General features: G+C 45.3%; 2 protein-coding genes across 6 annotated transcripts in view; one reads left to right on the forward strand and one right to left on the reverse strand.

Moving 5' to 3' along the window:
• Positions 1 to 6,986, forward strand: part of LOC133841798 (chromodomain-helicase-DNA-binding protein Mi-2 homolog) — a 28,889-nt gene extending 21,903 nt beyond the window's left edge. The window contains exons 1-5 of one of the 2 annotated variants that reach the window (XM_062274536.1): positions 258 to 282; positions 379 to 455; positions 529 to 775; positions 892 to 6,456; positions 6,523 to 6,986. In XM_062274536.1, coding sequence (XP_062130520.1) covers positions 273 to 282; positions 379 to 455; positions 529 to 775; positions 892 to 6,456; positions 6,523 to 6,662 — 6,039 coding nt within the window. In that variant the 5' untranslated portion in view covers positions 258 to 272 and the 3' untranslated portion in view covers positions 6,663 to 6,986. Of the gene's footprint in view, positions 1 to 257; positions 283 to 378; positions 456 to 528; positions 776 to 891; positions 6,457 to 6,522 lie in introns of those variants that run through there. The other variant, XM_062274535.1, reaches the window with a different exon arrangement.
• A 214-nt stretch (positions 6,987 to 7,200) lies between these two features.
• Positions 7,201 to 19,079, reverse strand: LOC133841799 (ubiquitin carboxyl-terminal hydrolase 32). Of its 4 annotated transcripts, none has more exons than XM_062274540.1 (14): positions 18,713 to 19,079; positions 16,466 to 16,700; positions 16,120 to 16,396; positions 15,179 to 15,407; positions 14,288 to 15,123; positions 13,086 to 14,223; positions 12,718 to 13,023; positions 12,439 to 12,656; positions 9,841 to 10,499; positions 9,611 to 9,777; positions 9,361 to 9,548; positions 9,109 to 9,294; positions 8,583 to 9,050; positions 7,201 to 8,522 (listed from the first exon to the last, which is right to left on the reverse strand). In XM_062274540.1, the coding sequence occupies exons 1-14, from the start codon at positions 18,768 to 18,770 to the stop codon at positions 8,244 to 8,246; spliced, it is 5,244 nt and encodes a 1,747-aa protein (XP_062130524.1). In that variant the 5' UTR covers positions 18,771 to 19,079; the 3' UTR covers positions 7,201 to 8,243. The 4 variants fall into 4 exon arrangements, with proteins under 4 accessions (XP_062130524.1, XP_062130522.1, XP_062130523.1 ...); XM_062274538.1 differs by having other exon boundaries at positions 12,382 to 12,656; XM_062274539.1 differs by having other exon boundaries at positions 12,439 to 12,659.
• Positions 19,080 to 19,122: the final 43 nt, after the last annotated feature.

The following is a 19,122-nucleotide window of genomic DNA, read 5'->3' on the forward strand; positions in this document are numbered from 1 at the left end:
AAAACCAGCAGAATTAAAAATCTTAAAAAAAATGAGATATTGTTATATACTAGTAATTATTAAGGCGACAAACAAAACAACAAAAAAAGAAAACAGACAACAACAAAAAAACTTAACAAAAAAAGCAAAGAAAAAATAGAGTCAAATAAAATATTGAATCGAAAAAAACAACTTTTGGTTTTTTTTAATATGGGAGATTTTCAGCATTCACTTATAGCGATTTTGATTTTCAGTTATAGCAAATTTGATTTTGAAGAGTTTTTCGCTTGAACATGAACCACGGTAAAGAAAGCTTGCGTGAGTGCTAAATGCATTCGCTCATGCGATAGTTTGTACAACACCTTATTAATCGATAACCATTTTGTTTCCATCACGCAGAAGAGGAAGAAGCTGTCGAGGAGAATGCGCAGGCTGCGGAACTTTCTAATGACTCCGATGCCCCATTAAAGCCCAATGTGAGTAGATAGTGATAATGATAACATTATCAATATCGATGAACTTATATTAATGATTTGATCAATGCTGTAGAATGACGAGGATGATGATTATGATCCAGAGGATAATCGTGGGGGCAAGAAGAAGAAGGGAAAGAAGCGCAAGACAAAGAAGGGTGAGGAGAAGGGACGCAAGAAGAAGAAGCGAAAGAAGAATGAGAGCGAAGAGGATAGCGACTTTGTGCAGCACGACGAGGAAGTCGAATATCCAAGTACTTCCTCGAAGCGTGGACGTAAGCGCAAGGAGGAGAAGAAGGAAAAGGAGAAGGAGTCTTCCTCAGGTGAGCACGAGTTGTTTGAATAAAACAATAAAACAACAATAAACTTCGGCACCATAAAATACAATTAAAATGTTATAGTTGGACTAATCTTTACTAATGTTATTTTTAAATCGCAGGCATGCCTTCTGTGGAGGATGTGTGCTCGGCGTTCAGCGTGTGCGATGTTGAAATCGAGTACAGCGAGGAGGATCTGCAAAATCTGACCACATACAAGGCATTCATGGTGCACGTGCGTCCCATACTGCAAAAGGAGAATCCCAAGATCGCCGCACCCAAGCTGATGATGCTTGTCGCGGCCAAGTGGCGTGAGTTCTGCGAGAGTAATCCGCACATCCAGCAGGAACAACAGCAGCAGACTGCTGGTCAGGCACAGTCAACAGCTGGTGCATCGGAGGCTGCAGATGAGCCACGCTCATCGCGCTCGTCGCGTAACGAAAAACCCGATGACATCTACGAGGAGGAAGAGGATGAGGAAGAAGAGGAGGAAGAAAAGAAGCCGCGACGAAAGCGCAGTGGACGTAGCAGTAATAAGAAGGGACGTCGTCCATCGGGCAAGGTGCCCACACTGAAGATCAAGTTTGGCAAACGCAAACGCGACAGCTCTGATGAAGAGCAGGACGCTAGCGGTGCATCCGAGCGTGATTCGGATCTAGAGTTTGAGCGAATGCTGCAAAAGTCCGATGACAGTGCAGATGAGAAGGAAAAGGAGAAAGAAAAGCAGCCCGCAGAGACATCATCGGCTGCAGCTAGCGGAGCTCAAGATGACGGCACACCCGTGGTGCGCAAGAAGGCCAAGACCAAGATCGGCAACAAGTTCAAGAAGAAGAACAAGCTAAAAAAGACCAAGAACTTCCCGGAGGGTGACGATGGCGAGCACGAGCATCAGGACTATTGCGAGGTGTGCCAACAAGGCGGTGAAATCATTCTCTGTGACACCTGTCCGCGTGCTTATCACTTGGTCTGTCTGGAGCCGGAACTCGATGAGCCACCAGAGGGAAAATGGTCCTGCCCGCATTGCGAAGCCGATGGCGGCGCCGCCGAGGAGGAGGACGACGACGAGCATCAGGAGTTTTGTCGTGTGTGCAAGGATGGCGGCGAGTTGCTCTGCTGCGACTCCTGTCCCTCGGCCTATCACACTTTCTGCTTGAATCCACCGCTGGACAACATACCCGACGGCGATTGGCGTTGTCCGCGCTGCAGCTGCCCACCGCTGCCCGGCAAGGCCGAGAAGATCATTACCTGGCGTTGGGCGGTGCAGCGTCGTGGCAGCAGCGAGGCATCCACTTCGAAGAGCGCCAAGCTGGGCAATCGTGTTCGCGAATACTTTATCAAGTGGCATAACATGTCCTACTGGCACTGCGAATGGGTATCCGAGGTGCAATTGGATGTGCACCATCCCCTGATGATACGCTCCTTCCAGCGCAAATACGACATGGAGGAGCCACCCAAGTTTGAGGAATCCCTGGACGAGGCGGACACACGCTTCAAGCGCATACAGCGGCACAAGGACAAGGTGGGCATGAAGGGCAACGACGATGACGACGAAGCCGCCCTTGAGGAGCGCTTCTACAAGAATGGCGTCAAGCCGGAGTGGTTGATTGTGCAGCGTGTCATTAACCATCGCACAGCACGCGATGGCAGCACCATGTATCTGGTGAAGTGGCGTGAGCTACCCTATGACAAGTCCACTTGGGAGGAAGAGGGAGACGATATGCCCGGTCTGCGACAGGCCATTGATTACTATCAGGATTTGCGTGCTGTGTGCACCTCGGAGCAGACGCGTGCTTCGAGTAGCAAGAAGAGCAAAAAGGGGCGCAAAACCAAGAAATTGGAGCTGGACGACGAGGATCGTCCCGTCAAGCATTACACACCGCCGCCCGAGAAACCCACAACCGATCTGAAGAAGAAGTACGAAGGACAGCCAGCTTTTCTGGAGGACACAGGCATGCAGCTGCATCCCTATCAGATTGAGGGCATCAATTGGTTGCGCTACAGCTGGGGACAAGGAATCGACACTATTCTGGCCGATGAAATGGGTCTGGGCAAGACCATTCAGACGGTCACTTTCCTGTACTCACTCTACAAGGAGGGACATTGTCGTGGTCCCTTCCTGGTCGCTGTGCCGCTCTCCACATTGGTCAATTGGGAGCGTGAGTTCGAATTGTGGGCACCCGACTTCTATTGCATCACTTACATTGGCGACAAGGATTCGCGTGCCGTGATCCGTGAGAATGAGCTGACCTTCGATGAGGGCGCCATACGTGGCACCAAAGTCTCCCGATTGCGAACAACACAGTACAAGTTTAATGTACTGTTGACCAGCTACGAATTGATTTCGATGGATGCCGCATGCTTGGGCAGCATCGATTGGGCCGTACTCGTGGTGGATGAGGCGCATCGTTTGAAGAGCAATCAGAGCAAGTTCTTCCGCATACTCAACAGCTATGCGATTGCCTACAAGTTGCTGCTGACCGGTACTCCGCTGCAGAACAATTTGGAGGAGTTGTTCCATTTGTTGAACTTCTTGAGTCGCGACAAGTTTAACGATTTGCAAGCTTTCCAAGGCGAATTTGCCGATGTCTCCAAGGAGGAGCAAGTGAAGCGTTTGCACGAGATGTTGGGTCCACACATGCTGCGGCGTCTCAAGACGGATGTGCTGAAGAACATGCCGTCCAAGTCTGAGTTTATTGTGCGTGTCGAACTCTCGGCCATGCAAAAGAAGTTCTACAAATTCATTCTAACTAAGAACTACGAGGCACTCAATTCCAAGAGCGGCGGCGGTTCCTGTTCACTCATCAACATTATGATGGATCTGAAGAAGTGCTGCAATCATCCGTATCTATTTCCCTCGGCAGCCGAGGAGGCGCCCACCTCAGCTGGTGGCATCTATGAAATCAATTCACTGACCAAGGCGGCAGGCAAACTTGTCCTGCTCTCGAAGATGTTGAAACAACTCAAATCACAGAATCATCGTGTGTTGATCTTCTCTCAAATGACCAAAATGTTGGACATACTCGAGGACTTCCTCGAGGGCGAGCAGTATAAATACGAGCGTATTGATGGCAGCATCACGGGCACAGTGCGTCAGGAGGCAATCGATCGCTTCAATGCACCCGGTGCACAACAATTTGTCTTTTTGCTGAGTACACGCGCTGGTGGTTTGGGCATCAATTTGGCCACAGCCGATACGGTTATCATTTACGACTCGGATTGGAATCCGCACAACGATATTCAGGCGTTCTCTCGCGCCCATCGTATTGGCCAGGCCAACAAGGTGATGATCTATCGCTTCGTTACGCGCAATTCGGTCGAGGAGCGTGTGACACAGGTCGCCAAGCGCAAGATGATGTTGACGCATCTGGTGGTACGTCCCGGCATGGGCGGCAAAGGCGCCAACTTTACCAAGCAGGAGCTAGACGATATCTTGCGTTTCGGTACTGAGGATCTCTTTAAGGAGGACGACAAAGAAGAGGCAATTCACTACGATGACAAGGCAGTCGCTGAGCTACTCGATCGTACCAATCGCGGTATTGAGGAGAAAGAATCGTGGGCCAACGAATACTTGTCCTCGTTCAAGGTGGCTTCCTATGCCACCAAAGAGGAGGAGGAAGAGGAGGAGACCGAGATTATTAAGCAGGATGCCGAGAACTCAGATCCTGCCTATTGGGTCAAGCTGTTGCGTCACCATTACGAACAGCATCAAGAGGATGTTGGCCGTTCCCTGGGCAAGGGCAAGCGTGTGCGCAAGCAAGTCAATTACACAGATGGCGGCGTTGTCGCCGCAGACACAACACGCGATGATTCCAACTGGCAGGACAACGGCAGTGAATACAATTCCGAATACTCGGGTGGCAGCGACGAAGATGCCGGTGACGATGACTTCGATGAGCAGAACGGCGAACGCAAAGCCAAGCGTCGTCTGGAGCGTCGCGATGATCGACCCTTGCCTCCGCTCCTCGCTCGTGTTGGTGGCAACATTGAGGTACTCGGATTTAATGCCCGACAGCGCAAGAGCTTCCTCAATGCCATCATGCGTTACGGCATGCCACCTCAGGATGCCTTCAATTCACAGTGGCTGGTGCGTGATTTGCGCGGCAAATCCGAGCGTAATTTCAAGGCCTATGTCTCGCTATTCATGCGCCATCTGTGTGAGCCGGGTGCAGACAATGCCGAAACCTTTGCGGATGGTGTGCCCCGAGAGGGACTCTCTCGGCAACATGTACTCACGCGTATTGGCGTCATGTCTCTGATACGCAAGAAGGTGCAGGAGTTTGAGCACATCAATGGCTATTACAGCATGCCCGAGCTTATTCTCAAACCTTGCGAACCGGTGCGGGCTGGAGGTGCCAAGCAGGAGCTGGCTGCAGCGGATGCGGCAACACCAGCAGCTGGCAAGGCGCCTGCAGAGAGTGCAACGACCAGCAACAGCGCAACTCCGGCAACAAGTGCTGCGCCAAGTCCGGCGCCTGCTTCGGAAAAGAGCGAGGAGAAGGCAGCACTGGATAAGGCAACACCCGAGAAGCAAGAGCCTAAGACGGAGCCAGCAGAGGGCACTGAGGAGGACAAGAAAACTGCAGGTGAGGCTGCTACTGCTGTCAAGCAAGAAAAGAGCGAAGAGTCGGGCGATGCTGACGCCAAATCGAGCGGAGGTGAGGCGAGCGTAAAGAGCGAACCTGCCAAACTGGAGCCCAAGGAAGAGGGTAAAGAGACGGCAGCAACTGCTGTGCCCAAGGAGGAGCCCAAGAGCGAGCAAAGCGACGAGAAGGACAAAGACAAGGAGAAGGAGAAGGCAACCAGCAGCGGCAGTGAAGAGAAACCAAGCACAACTGCAAGCAGCAGCAGCACCACCACAACAACCACTCCTAGCAACACCACCAACATCATTGACGACGATGATGATGACGTGATGATTGTCAAGGAGGACGGCGAACTGGAGAAGCCCAGCGCCAATGCCAACTCGAATGCCAACGCCAACTCGCCCAAGGATCAAAAGGCAGCTGCTGCCGGCGGCAAACTCGTCGAGGACAGTCTCGAAGTGTTGAAGCGCAAATTCATGTTCAACATTGCCGATGGCGGCTTCACGGAACTGCACACGCTCTGGCTGAACGAGGAGAAGGCCGCCGTACCTGGACGGGAGTACGAGATCTGGCATCGTCGCCACGATTATTGGCTGCTCGCGGGCATTGTAACGCATGGCTATGGACGTTGGCAAGATATCCAGAACGATATCCGCTTTGCCATCATCAACGAGCCGTTCAAAATGGATGTGGGCAAAGGCAATTTCCTGGAGATTAAAAACAAATTCTTGGCGCGACGCTTTAAGCTGCTCGAACAGGCGCTGGTCATTGAAGAGCAGTTGCGACGTGCCGCCTTCTTGAATCTCGCCCAGGATCCCAGCCATCCGGCTATGTCGTTGAATGCACGCTTCGCCGAGGTCGAGTGCTTGGCTGAATCGCATCAGCATCTGAGCAAGGAATCGCTGGCGGGCAATAAGCCTGCAAATGCTGTACTGCACAAGGTGCTCAATCAGCTGGAGGAGTTGCTCTCGGACATGAAGAGCGACGTCTCCCGCTTGCCAGCTACTTTGGCACGCATTCCACCTGTTGCACAACGCCTGCAAATGTCTGAGCGTTCCATTTTGTCGCGACTAGCAGCCACCGCTGGCAATGCCTCGAATGCAGGTGAGTTAAAACATTAGCTCTTTTGAAATTGAGATCCCTTGTTAACAATACTTTTTACCCTTGCAGCCCAATTGATGGCACAGTTTCCTGCTGGCTTCCAGGGCACCACGCTGCCAGCTTTTACTGGTGGACCCGCTGGCAATTTCGCCAACTTTAGACCGCAGTTCTCGGTGCCCGGTCAACTGTCCAACAATGCCGGATCCTGAGCACCAGCTCCTCCAACCGCTGCATATCTATCCTAAGCGCATTCAAATTCCATGGAAATTAATTACTCTTCAGCTAAGAATTTAAATACGTATATTAAATGCATACCCAACACAACAACATATATATTTATCATAAAAATAATCATTTGCAATGAAATTATCAAAACAGTTCACAAATTACATATTTGCCGCATCCAATTAAACACGATACTTACATATATATGGACAATTATTAATATTGCTTAATTACTTACTGTGTGATTTCATTTAACATATTTATGAATACAAATACAATATAAATTCCAATTCCATTGCAAAAGAACACCTCTATTGATGTTTTATTTGGTAATTGTTCGAAATTTGCGCAGATTCTAAAATTCCCCCAAAAGTATGCACTATTTATCGATCGATTTAATAATCAACCAGCGCCTGAAAGTATGCAGCGCTTTCCTGTATTGCAATTTCGCGAAGCTCTCGAAAGTATGCATAGATTTTTGTTGTCAATTGGTACCAAGTTCGGTAAGTAAAACAACTTAAATTCAAGCGACAGACTTTTTTATTTGATACTTGTAACATTTGTTGTTAAATTATCATGCATATGTTTTGGATGTATGTATATTAAGTATAAATTAGTTAAGTTTTGTATGTGTATATACTCGTTTGTCTACATATTATGTATAATTGTAATTTGTAAATATCAAATAATCATTACGACATTATTATGCCGATATAAGCGCAATACTATTATTTCAGAACTGATATCATTGTATGCCATTTGAGTAGAGTGCGGATTTCTAATTTGTGAAATTCGTAGCATCTTTCCAAATATATTGCTAATTAATATCAATTTGACGAGCAATTTGGCGCCGTCCACAGGCATTTGGATATTCACCTCGATTGCGAATTGGGCAACGCGATCTTATTTACAATTGTTACAATTAAATGGAATTTGCATATCGCGTATGCATATGCGTACATACACAATATTCACGAGTAAATGTAATTAATTACAAGCGGGGCTCTGACGGCCTAATACAAATTACAAAAGTACAACAAAATAAAGTGATAATTAAAAAAATAATGTAATAATATTAATATAGAACAAATGTAACAAACAAGCTCTCTACACATTGGCCAAACCGATGTAACTAAATAAGCTAATAATGGTAATGTATTTTTAGCTGACAAAAACAAATTATATGCGAGCCAAGTTTGGAATTATTACATACGATTTAAAAATTATGCATAATATTTATATAATATGGTACACAAGTTAAACGAAATCACAAACAAGCGCTCACAACAATCAAAATCAAATCAAGAAAAATCTGCACCCTAAACGTTAAATATTGTGGGGCCAACTTATGCAGCTAGAACAGCAAATAAGCTTATAATAGTAAATAACAAAAACACAGACATACGCACACACTCTCTCACACACACATACACAGGCACACATAAACTCACACAAACTAATTAGAAAACTAAACAGATTTAAGCGAATGAATAGCCCTTCATAGCCTTGAGCCAGTTTAGCCCGTTTAGCTGCTACTACAAATACAATAATGTCGACAATATGTATTACGATATTGTGCACATTTTCTTAAGATCGCCCTCCGTTTCATCCACATCCAGTTGAAGCGAGGCATCTTGGGACAGCGAGCGTCCCTCGATGTTAGGCAAATATGGCTCATAGTCAAGACCCTGTCGCTCATAGAATAGCAAATAAGCGGCGCTGGGATCAATGTTTGGCTTATGAGATATCTCGCGACAGGAGCTATCATTGTAACAATACCAGGAACCAGTTGTGTTGGATGCATAGGAAATGTAGTGACCGCCATTCAGCATGCCCGAGTGTGACTGTAAAAAAGGAAACATTAATTGACATCTTGTAGATATATTAACTATTCTAAGACATACCACCACGGCGTATAGCTTGTACTTGGGATCGAACTCATCAACATCCGCTTTGAGCTTATGCTGATGGTAGTCCTCGAATTCGCCATCGACTATTGGCGTCTTTGTGAGGCTGGTGGAGATGAGGCGTTGCCGTCTGGCCGAATTACTTGATTTGCTCTGGCGCAGCACATTGCCAGAAGCTATCGGCGTTTCCTTTGCAGCAGCAATGGCGGGTGCTTCGCTTGATGGCGTTGGCTTATCATTGGGTACCACATTGTCGCCGGCATCGACTTCATCCAGTTCGCTGACAATTTCATTGCTTGGCAAATCCTTTTGCAGCTCGAGGAGCTCCTTGTGCCGCAGTATTGTTTCCTGCGGCACCGAGGCCAGATAAGGCGTTGGATCAAAATCGTCGAACGGAAAGTGTACCACCTTCTGTGACTTCACCCACTTGCCGTTGACGCAATTGAAACGCTTCAAATGCACAATCTAAAAAGAGAAGTCACATGAGTGGTATGTGGTAATGGCTGACGGGCAATTAACTCACCAGAATGGGTGGCAATTTCCATATCTGCAGCTTCTTGGTAGCGGGCTTTTTACCCTTGCAATGGCTGCAGTGATACCACTGTTCCAGTTTCTCCTCGGAGGTAAAAGCGCGTAGGCAATGATTTAAATCAACGGGCTCCACTTGCTCTCGCCGGCAAATGGAAATAGTCTCGTGATCAACCCACAGCTGAGCAAGAGAAAACATATAATATTAAGTAAACGATGCGTAAAAGTTTTAAAGATATTTACTCACCCGTTCCAAGGTGCTTTGGTACCGTAAATGCAGCGCAGTTGGATCCCAGTCAATGGCAATGGTGAAGTCTTCAAAATATTTTGTAGTTGGCGTATAAGAAAGCGATGCCGTGTACTCTGGTGCACGTTTCGCTTCCAGATTTGGTAACGATGGGCATTTCACATTCATTTTTGGTGTTGCAGCGTTGTCTATAACAAAACGTAAGAGATTTATAAGTTGAGGATTTATGCTTGCTCAGCAGTTTACTCACTGGGCGTCGAGTTGATGGGTGGCAGCGCACCCTGAAGCACGTACTCGTTGTTGCAACGAATTTCACAGCCGCGACAAAAACTCGACCAGGGACAAATAGCGCAGGTGAGACCATCCGCCTTAACGGCGCGCAGCGTAAAAGGGAAATCATAGCCCAGACTGTCGTCGCTACAAAGGAGAGCATTGGGAGTATATTATATTGCTTTCATCTTGGTTATCTATGCAGCTTACCAGTCAGCAGCATGATTTGCCTGTTCGGTGGTCGCTGGCAATGGACTCAGCAATCGACTCACTTGCAGCCAGACAGCGCAATACAGATCCTTGTGTGTGCCGCCATCGCAGTTGGGTATCAGCAACGGCACACCAAACAAACTGGGTCGCGTCTTGTGGTAGGACAGAAAGTAGCTGTCGTGCCGTGTGATCTTGCGATGTACGGCGACCAGATACTTGCCCACTTTGTAGGGTTGCGAAGAGCGACGTGAGTAGACGCCGCTGCTCGTTTGATTACCGCTCGTGCTCTCCGGCTGTGAGGTGGTTATATGCTGCTCAGGTTCTTCGCCTTCCTCTTCAACAGCTCCATCTCCAACATCATCATCCTCTACATCATCGTCCATATCCCTGTCTCGAGCTGTACTCAAGCTACTGGAGCGCTCATTGGGCACGCCCTCATCACTATTACTGCCATGACGACTCGTCAGGGCCAACTCTGCCACGGGCATTGGCTCAGTTAGCGAGCTTTCCATAGAGTTCTCACCCGAGTGATTCGTATACGATGGTGAACTGGTGTTGCTCTCTGTGTGCAGCAGCTTTGTGGATGAGATGCGTTTCTGCTGTGCTGCCGCATCGTCCATGAAATTGTTCTCTGGACTGCAGCTGAGGATCAGCGACTCCTGCATCAAAGTGGCGCATTAGTAAATTACAATCTAAGTGCTTTGGCATTGTGTGTTTGTTTGTTATTTAGGTAGTGTGTTTAAGCTCTTGGAAATTGAAACAATTAACAATTAAATCTACTCGCAAATAGGCAACATTTGTGTCAACTTCAAACTAGGATAAACGCTCAAAATTCTACAATCATTTGAAATTATTGTGGGTGTTCAGAATTAGAATTAGAATTAAGGTATCTGCAAAATACGGGTACTATTTATGAACGCATATTAAAAAGTTGCAATATTCTTTATAAATAATTGTGAACTGAATAATTATAGGTGGTTTCTAATAAGGCAAATGAGTAAGAACAGTAAATGCAATATGCACAAAGCAGGGTGATTCATTTAACGCTCGTTAAACAAAGTAATTATTAATCTGACTTGTGGTATCCTATTTTGATTAAAATTGTAGTCCTTATCCAAATGTCGGTACATAAGCTTAAAAATAAGGTTCCACATTTCTTATTGATTCTAAATTTAAGAGTTCACTTAGGGAAGGTATTAAAAAAAGTTTCACAATACAAATTATTTTTATCATGTGATTTAGCACTAGATGAAAATATCACGATCTTCTATAATCTTAAAATATTACATTTAAAGTTCACTAATTTCCAAAAATCATATTCTTAAAGAACAGAAGCTCTTTACCACAAGCAAAAGACAAAAAAAAAAAACATATATTTTACAACACCCTTCTAATGAGTTTAAGATTTGTATATCTTAGAATTTTTCCTATTTCTGTTATGAAAAGCTAAAGAAACTAAGGCAATACAGACAACAACTTTAATATTTTTATGAATACTATTGAATGGAAAATTAATCATTGTCATTTTCGGACTAATAACTAAATAACATTTAAAGAAAAATCTAGATTTTTGGTTAATTAAAAATGTATTAGGTACTTGGTAAGAATTGTAAAATGCAAATTCTTCAATATTAAATAGATTCACTATGCAAGAAAATATATTGAACAACACTAACTGTAAAAAATTAATAATAGCATTCGATAAATATGGAAAAAAGCCATGAATCACCCTTTTATGTACAATTGAAAAGCTATGACAAATGTCTAGACTCATTTGAGAGACTAATCTGTACCATGACGAGATAAAATGTACAAATAAATGGTACAGACGAAATTAAATGAACAAAGAGGAAATTGCAAATTCGATGAGCGAACGATAACCGATAACGATAGGTGGTAGAGTTGAGAATTGTTTGAAAGCAAGAAATGTACAATAGTTACTAGAGTATTTATGTATTGAAAGAAGGCCAGCTACAAAGTAAATGTGTGTATTAGTAATTATATATAGAGAGAGTATATATCAAGGAGCAGTATAGAAATTACGATAAATTACATAAATTACGAGAGAATTAGAGATTTTTAGACTAGAATAAGAATAATAGCATAATAAGTAGATATTGGAATTTTACGGTGCGTATACGAAATCAAAGAACAATTACAGGGGTTGGTGGTGGTGGTGTGGGTGTGGAGTTGGGTGTAAACATTAGGTAGGTAGCCCACAAACCAAACAGATTTAACATATTGGTATTTAATATATGTAGATTTCGACAAAGGCGAAAAACGGCATTAGGCGAAAACGTTTGCCGGAATGTGCCGCTGAATAATAACAAAAGTTTCGTTATGTGAAAAATTCGTTTTCTTTGATTGATTCTTTGAATGGATTCTGATTCTTCGGGTCGTCGCTGGAGCGAGTTTATCCTAGGCAATTGAGGGAAATATTCGAAATTGAATTTGGGGAAACAGCAAATTTCCCCAGGATATTTGAAAAAGAATCTAACATATTAAATACGTGTATATGTTAATATAGTTTAGAAGCCATACCTTGAAGCAAAAAAGACTGTGGGGCATGCACTCTCTTTTTCCAAAGCACCGGCTTACCTTTCCGGCATCATCTGGCTGCAGTTCGTGCACTTGGCCAGCTTGGCTGCTGTTGATGTGGTTGCTTTGGTATTTGGCCAACTGTTCCTGATCCGCATCTGCGGCCGTCTCCTGACTGTCGCCCAAATGCCCATTGCAAATGGCACGCGAAGACGATGTGCGATTCGATGTCTGCAGCGTGCTAAGCGACGACAGCGAATCCTGCGCAGTAATCAATGCTGCTAATTGTAAAAAGCGTTAGTTTACTATTGATAAGAGTTTAAGTAAACTGTAACTTACCTGAACTGCGCTGTATATCCTTGAGACCCTGTTCAATGTGCATGCTAAGCGCTGAATTGGAGCGTGTTCTCGTGCTGCTCTGCTCGGGCAATTGATAGACATACAGCTCCTTGGCGCTCTGCGTGCGCAACTTATCCTCATCCGCCAGCAGCTGACGTATCTGCGAGTTCCACAGCTCACACACCAGCATAAAGCTCGGCTGTAGCTGGCACAACGTGGACAGCTTATGCTTCAAGTCGCCGTATTTGCACTCCGAGTTGAGACGCAGTCCATACTTGATGGGCACGCTGCCATCCAATAGAATTACTGCAAGGCAAGAGGACAATGTTGTACCAAATGAGTGATCATATTTATAGTCAAACGCTTACCAAGAACTTCCAGATACACATAATTCTCTACAGGCAGCGGCAGACTGAGCAGGCTGAAGGGATCGAAGCGCACCGACTCGTGGCCACAACTCAAACAACTGACTTTCGACTTGAGCTGGCCGTAGAACAGATCTATTATAATGGATTGATTGCGCGCATGATGCTGTGACCACGCCTCGGCAGCGACGATTTTATCGGGCCTGCCATTTGAGTCCTTTAGTTCACTATATGGCTTCTCCATGACTCGATTTAGATCCTCGTGCAGCGCATCCAGCAACCACTCCAGCAACTCTTGCGAATCATGTTGTCCACCACCGGCAAACTGCGGCGCATGTTTGTTCACACAGAAGCGTAGCTTAAGCGGCGCCACAGAACGCGTGGTGGCCGTCCACACTTCCTTCAGCAGCTCCGCATAGCGCATGGCCAGCTGACCACGTGTGCCCAACTTATTGGCCGCATTCAGCTCAAAGCGATGCATTTGACGGTGGAAATACTGCGCCAAAGGTTGTGTATTGAAGAGCACTTGTAGTGCAGCATTCATGAAGCACGTGTTGCCCAGATTATGCAGCCCCGTGGCACCCGGGGCATGCACGGACATGATGGAGGTGCGTGTCATGCGACGGCGATCGTTGGGACCGCTGCCGACGCTTTGGGCGCTGGCGAGGGAGCCAAGCTCCTCGGGCCACGTCAGATCCTTATTGCGTATCTCGAGCAGCAGCTGATCGTTGTCGCGTATGAGCAGCTCCTTCAGGCACATGGTATCCTCCTCCAGCAGTATGGCACTATTATCCAGCGTGGCCGCCGATGGTGGCACATGCCACAGCCGTATATCCTCCGGTTTGAGACGCAGCTGATCGCACAGAAACTCGCCCACCTGACGCACCGTGGCCAGGCGACTAAAGGCCGCCGTATAGGCCAAGTAACGCTTGGGTGGCTGCAGCACACTGCTGGCTGCAATCGCTGCATAGCCGCCACCAGAGGCCAAGACGCCATAGCCACCGCTGGTCGTGGAGCCCCAGCTACTCAGCTGCGAACCAGCAGCAGCGCCTGTGGGTGCTGTCTGCGCTTGATGCAGCAGTATGCGCAGATTGAGCGGATACAGCTCCAGCTCCACCTCCGAGTTGGGTGGTTGTATCACCTGACAGAGCAAATAGACAGCTTTAGTAGATTGTATCATGAAGAAATTTGCAATCGAGACTCACCTGGCGTGGCAGCGGCAGATTGTCGCCGTACCAACGATTCAGCGCCTTCCACAGCGACTTGGGCACCAGCTCAAAGTCATGACTCTGCACAAGCGGCGTGTCCCGTTTCAGATGTCCGCCCTCGCCAGTGAGCGTGCGTATATTGCGATGCTGATTCACGGTAATCAGATTGCTATTATCGATGGGACCAGGTCGCTGTTGGCCACAGTGGCGACCAGCGGAGATGCCACTGCTGCCTGAGGCTGAGCCCAGCGAGTAGCTGTCGTGCTGCTCCAGACTGTGGGTGTTGAAACTCTCATCACAGACGAGCGCCTCGTCAACGGCGCTCCGCTGACTGGCCGAGCGTTTGCAGTACTCGCAAGTGTGCGCCGTATGCTGTGTGTACTGCATCCAATTGAGCCACCAGTCGCGTGATATCAGATACCAGAACTGACCCACACGATAGGGACGTCTCTCCTCCCGTTGCAGCCAACCGCGCACAATGTCGTACTCCATGTGTTTGCACTGCGGCCACAGTCCAAAGACAATGTGACAGAGCTCAAAGATGAGGTCCAGCAACGGTTGCATCAGCCTCAAGCCGCACTGCACATTCCACAGCATGAAATCCTCCGCAGTCAGTGAGACATTGTCCCGGGTAAGCGTGCTGGGTACGCCATCTGGACTGCGACGCTGAGCGAACTCCAGTAGATCGTTGATGACATGCTGCTTGGTCAGTTCCTTGTACTGTTGTGTGTCACGATTCTCCTTGGCCACAAACAGCAGCACATTGATCATCTGCAGCGTCTCTTCGTGGTTCAGCACACCATCGCGATCGACATCGAAGATCTTGAAGCAGACTGCAAAGGATAAAACAGTTGAGATAATGATTTGCTTGCTCTTGAATCTACTTACAGCGAGTGCGTTCCACTCCAGGACCTCGACAAGCGGCGCTAACACCGCAGCACAGCTCTTTAAAGTCAATGTGGCCATCGCGATTCTCGTCAAAGGCATTGAACAGTCCAGCCAGTGCATTCTTTGGTATGGGCGGACTGATGAGCGGCCCCAGAAACTGCAAATCGATTTGGCCATTCTGCGAGGTGTTCTTCAAACGCCAAAACTCTTTCTCCAAGTCGCCAATATCCTGTCAAGCAATACAAAATAATATTAGTATAATATACGGCACTATAGTACATTAATGACTAATTGAAGGTGGCGCTTTTAAGCACTTATGTTTCAGTTCAACCTAATTCTTAAATCTAATCTAATCAACGTTAGACACACGACAAAGCTCAGCACTTTACAAAGTTTAAATAATGAATAATGCGAGACATGTGATTGTTGATAAAGTTGCGTTTACAAGTTCAGGAAATTGATAGAGGGCAATTAATAAAGTTTTTGTCATGAAAATATCGCTATTAGTTTAATTAATATGCCAGTTATTTCATAGTTATTTTAATCAAAATTGATTGCTGAAAATGTGGTTTGACTAGTCATAGGAATTACGAATGTAGCGAAGTAGATATAAAAGTAGTATTGGAGTTTGATAAAGGAAATTCTAAAAATATAATGCGATTAAGCGCTAATTGAGATTAGTGCTTTTTGTTTTCTGATAGAAGTTCTGTGTGAAATTTTAAAACCAGATAGACAAAAAGACAACAAACTTGAAATGTTTATATGACTTTTGTAGTTAAGCTTTTAAAAAAGAATTCTTCTGTCTGCTTTTTACATAATCAATTAATATAACCTTAGCTCTTACAAAGTGCTTTGTAATCAATTATACAAACAATGACAGACTACTGTTGACACTCAAAATCAATGTACTATTCTTTCAGCTATTCTCGCCAGCTGCTCACCTTCTCCTCGAGATGCGTTACTCCCGCCAAGCTCTGGTAAAACGTAGGCGTCTCCAGCTCTGATGTAAGGCTGACACAGTTGTCGGCCAGCAGCCAATTGGACAACACTGTGGCATTACGATGCTTGATTATCCAATCCTGAAATTGCTCAAAGTTGGCGCGTTCGCTCTGAGCAAATAGGGAAACGCTTTCGAAAGGCGCCAAGCTGACATTACGCACATACTCCGACTTGATGATGTACGTGCCCGCATCATTGCAGTACAAATTCCACAGAAATCTAATGGATACGATATATACGATATGTTAATAAATGTTGGTAAAAATTTAATGTACTTCAAGTGCTCACTTGGTTTTCTCCTCCTGAGTGCCGCCTGTGATTAGCACCAAGCCGCAGAGCAGATCCTTGAAGGAAATGCCGCGCTGTGTGCCACCACAGGCGGCATATAACATGTCCGTGATCTTAGGCGGCACTCCCTCGCACAGCACATCCTGCTGGAATGCATTTCGACTGAGGTAGAGCCGACCCACGCCCGCTGACTTCTTGAAGGCATCTTTGAGGCGTCTCAGCTCGGCATCGCTAACTGTTAATTGATTAATTGTGAATATTAGTTTCGGATCGGTTTCAATTTAAAAATAGATTTGTATAAATCATTGGGTTTAACCAAAAATATGATGATCGATCTGGGGGAAGACCAAACACGATTTACAATCTTGCCATTTCACACCCACCAGTTCAGACAGCTAATGGGAAACTTGTGACGTTGTCTATCTAACAAGTACAGTGGGTAATGCTTATATGAAATCCCGAATATGTCCTTGAAATCATCATTATTTTATTAATATTTTTAAATCTAAAACCATGTATGTAAGACCACAAGTAAGCTAGTTATTAAAGACAAGACTAGCTGTTCATATGCATTTTCCTATTAGCCGAGTAAAGACATTAATTTGGTCGAAAACTTTGCAGTAAAGTGATTATGAACATTTCATTTAAGCAGTATTTGCAGTTCTAAACCAATAGTTAAGCCATAGCCAATTAGCATTAGAAATGCCTACATCACTAAAGAACATAAACATAAATTGAATTTGTCAAAATAATAGCGACATTTTGGGACTTAACTGTGCTATTTTCTATTGAAACTAATCTAGCGATAAGAGCGACGAGTCTAGCAGGGGAAATGTGTACTTAATGTTTGTTCTGTTCTTTTCGTATTCTAGTGGGACAATCTAAAAAGATTACATATTATTTCAATTGTTTGTTCATGCATTAGCGACATTCTTATTAGAAACCAATTACACTGTCTGGCTATGCTTATTGGCAAAATAATTCTCGCATTGTTTGTCGTCTGTTAAGTTGCTGAGTCATGCGCTGCATGCAATTCTACGTAACGTGAAATGTGTTTGTGCAATTTGCTACGTTACGTTAGGGCCAAAACGTAAATCACGTAATCAATTAACTGTCAATTTTAAACGGCAGTCGTTGGTACCAGCAATTCATAATCACAAATTGAGCATGAAAAAGCAATACGGAATAATTTCTGAGATTGCAAAGAATTGTTGTTATTATTATGCGACGTCACGCGACAAAACGGAATTTCATTGCACACTTATTGTTGTTGTTTCTGACTCGCTTGTCCGTGGTTTGTTTTCATTATTAATTTTCTATCTGCATTGGACTTTTATGGTTTGCCCGTAGCAGCTGTAGAGACAGCGAGAGAAGGTGAAGGGGCAAGGCAAAGTGTGCAATGCCATTGCGAAATGCTACTGGACTTTTGCATGCGCTTTTTGTGTAAGAAGCAAACCGGTCGTCGTCACCCAACGCCGCGGTTGCTTGCCAAGCTCACCTGGGTAACAGGTACAAATATAGACGGGGCATCTTATCAGCAAACACTCGTTATTTTCTTTGCCTTCGCGGTTGGTCATAAAATCGCAACAACAACAGTAGCGCGAGATGAAATGCCGATGCAAAGCAAGCGCAAATATGAGACAAGGAAACGGAAACAGCAACAACAAAGCAAAATCAAGCGATAGAAGAAGCAAAAACCCCTTTTTGCAGACGTCATGCTAAGTTCATTAGAAGGAGTAATAACAACAGCAACAGTGTTCGGTTGCACGTTTTGTTGTCTCCTCTTTGTTTCGTCGCGACGAAAAATTCCCGCCCCCGACGCAACCACTAGACAACGAAATAACGGCGGCTGCTGAGCTTTTCTATTGTGACGTCACTGCGACGGCTGCGACGACGCAAATACTCATACACTTGCACTGACACTGACACACGCACATGCAAGTGTGCTGAAATTTGCACACAATAACCGAAAAAAGCGAAAAGAATGAGAAAAGAATAAACTCTCTGACCAGCAATAAAAAAATGAAATAGGCAATGGCAATTGGAAACAACAACAGAATCGATAAAGCGCAATTACACCTGTAGTGGTGCATACAACTACTACTATTATTGTATTGTTTTTGTTCTAGAACCTGACGCGAGTATTGTCGTATGACCCATTTTATTTTCATTTGTCGTTGTGGGCTACGGATGCCCCCAGCAAAAGTGGCAATGGCTGCTGCTTGGATTTGAAGGTTAAACACTTACCACGTTTGACTGCATCCTCGTAACTGATGCAAGCATGCTTGGATTCTTTTGTACCCATTATTTGGGTGGGCGACGACGGCAAATTCTTCAAGTGCTGCTGGCGTCGTCTTCGTCGTCTTGTGACTTCACTTCTTTGCTCACATTTGTTTATGTTTTTGTTTTGTTACCGTTGCCTTGAGGCCAAAATCACAGTCACCGAGTAATATATGCATGCAAATGCAAATTTTCTTGTATTTTGATTTGTAAATAAACTTGATTCTTTGTCACACTTTCATTGCTTTTACACAAAGTTTTGCTCGCGTTCGCTTATATTTTTTTTTAACTATCAGTGACCAGTGTGACCACGTTTGGCACCGCAAAAAATACTGCTAGTTGGGGTCATTAGAAAAGTGAGCAGCTGTTTTTTCAGC

Source organism: Drosophila sulfurigaster, chromosome 3, assembly GCF_023558435.1.
Source record: "Drosophila sulfurigaster albostrigata strain 15112-1811.04 chromosome 3, ASM2355843v2, whole genome shotgun sequence".
NCBI classification, from domain to species: Eukaryota; Metazoa; Arthropoda; class Insecta; order Diptera; family Drosophilidae; genus Drosophila; species Drosophila sulfurigaster.

Excerpts from the sequence above, each read along its gene's own strand:
- LOC133841799 (XM_062274537.1), bottom strand. The coding sequence starts at position 18,770 with ATGGGTACAAAAGAATCCAAGCATGCTTGCATCAGTTACGAGGATGCA. Across the intron at positions 12,660-12,717 it reads GGATATACAGCGCAGTTCAG|CAGCATTGATTACTGCGCAG; the intron begins GTAAGTTACAGT and ends TTTTACAATTAG. Across the intron at positions 9,549-9,610 it reads ACCCATCAACTCGACGCCCA|ACAACGCTGCAACACCAAAA; the intron begins GTGAGTAAACTG and ends GTTTTGTTATAG.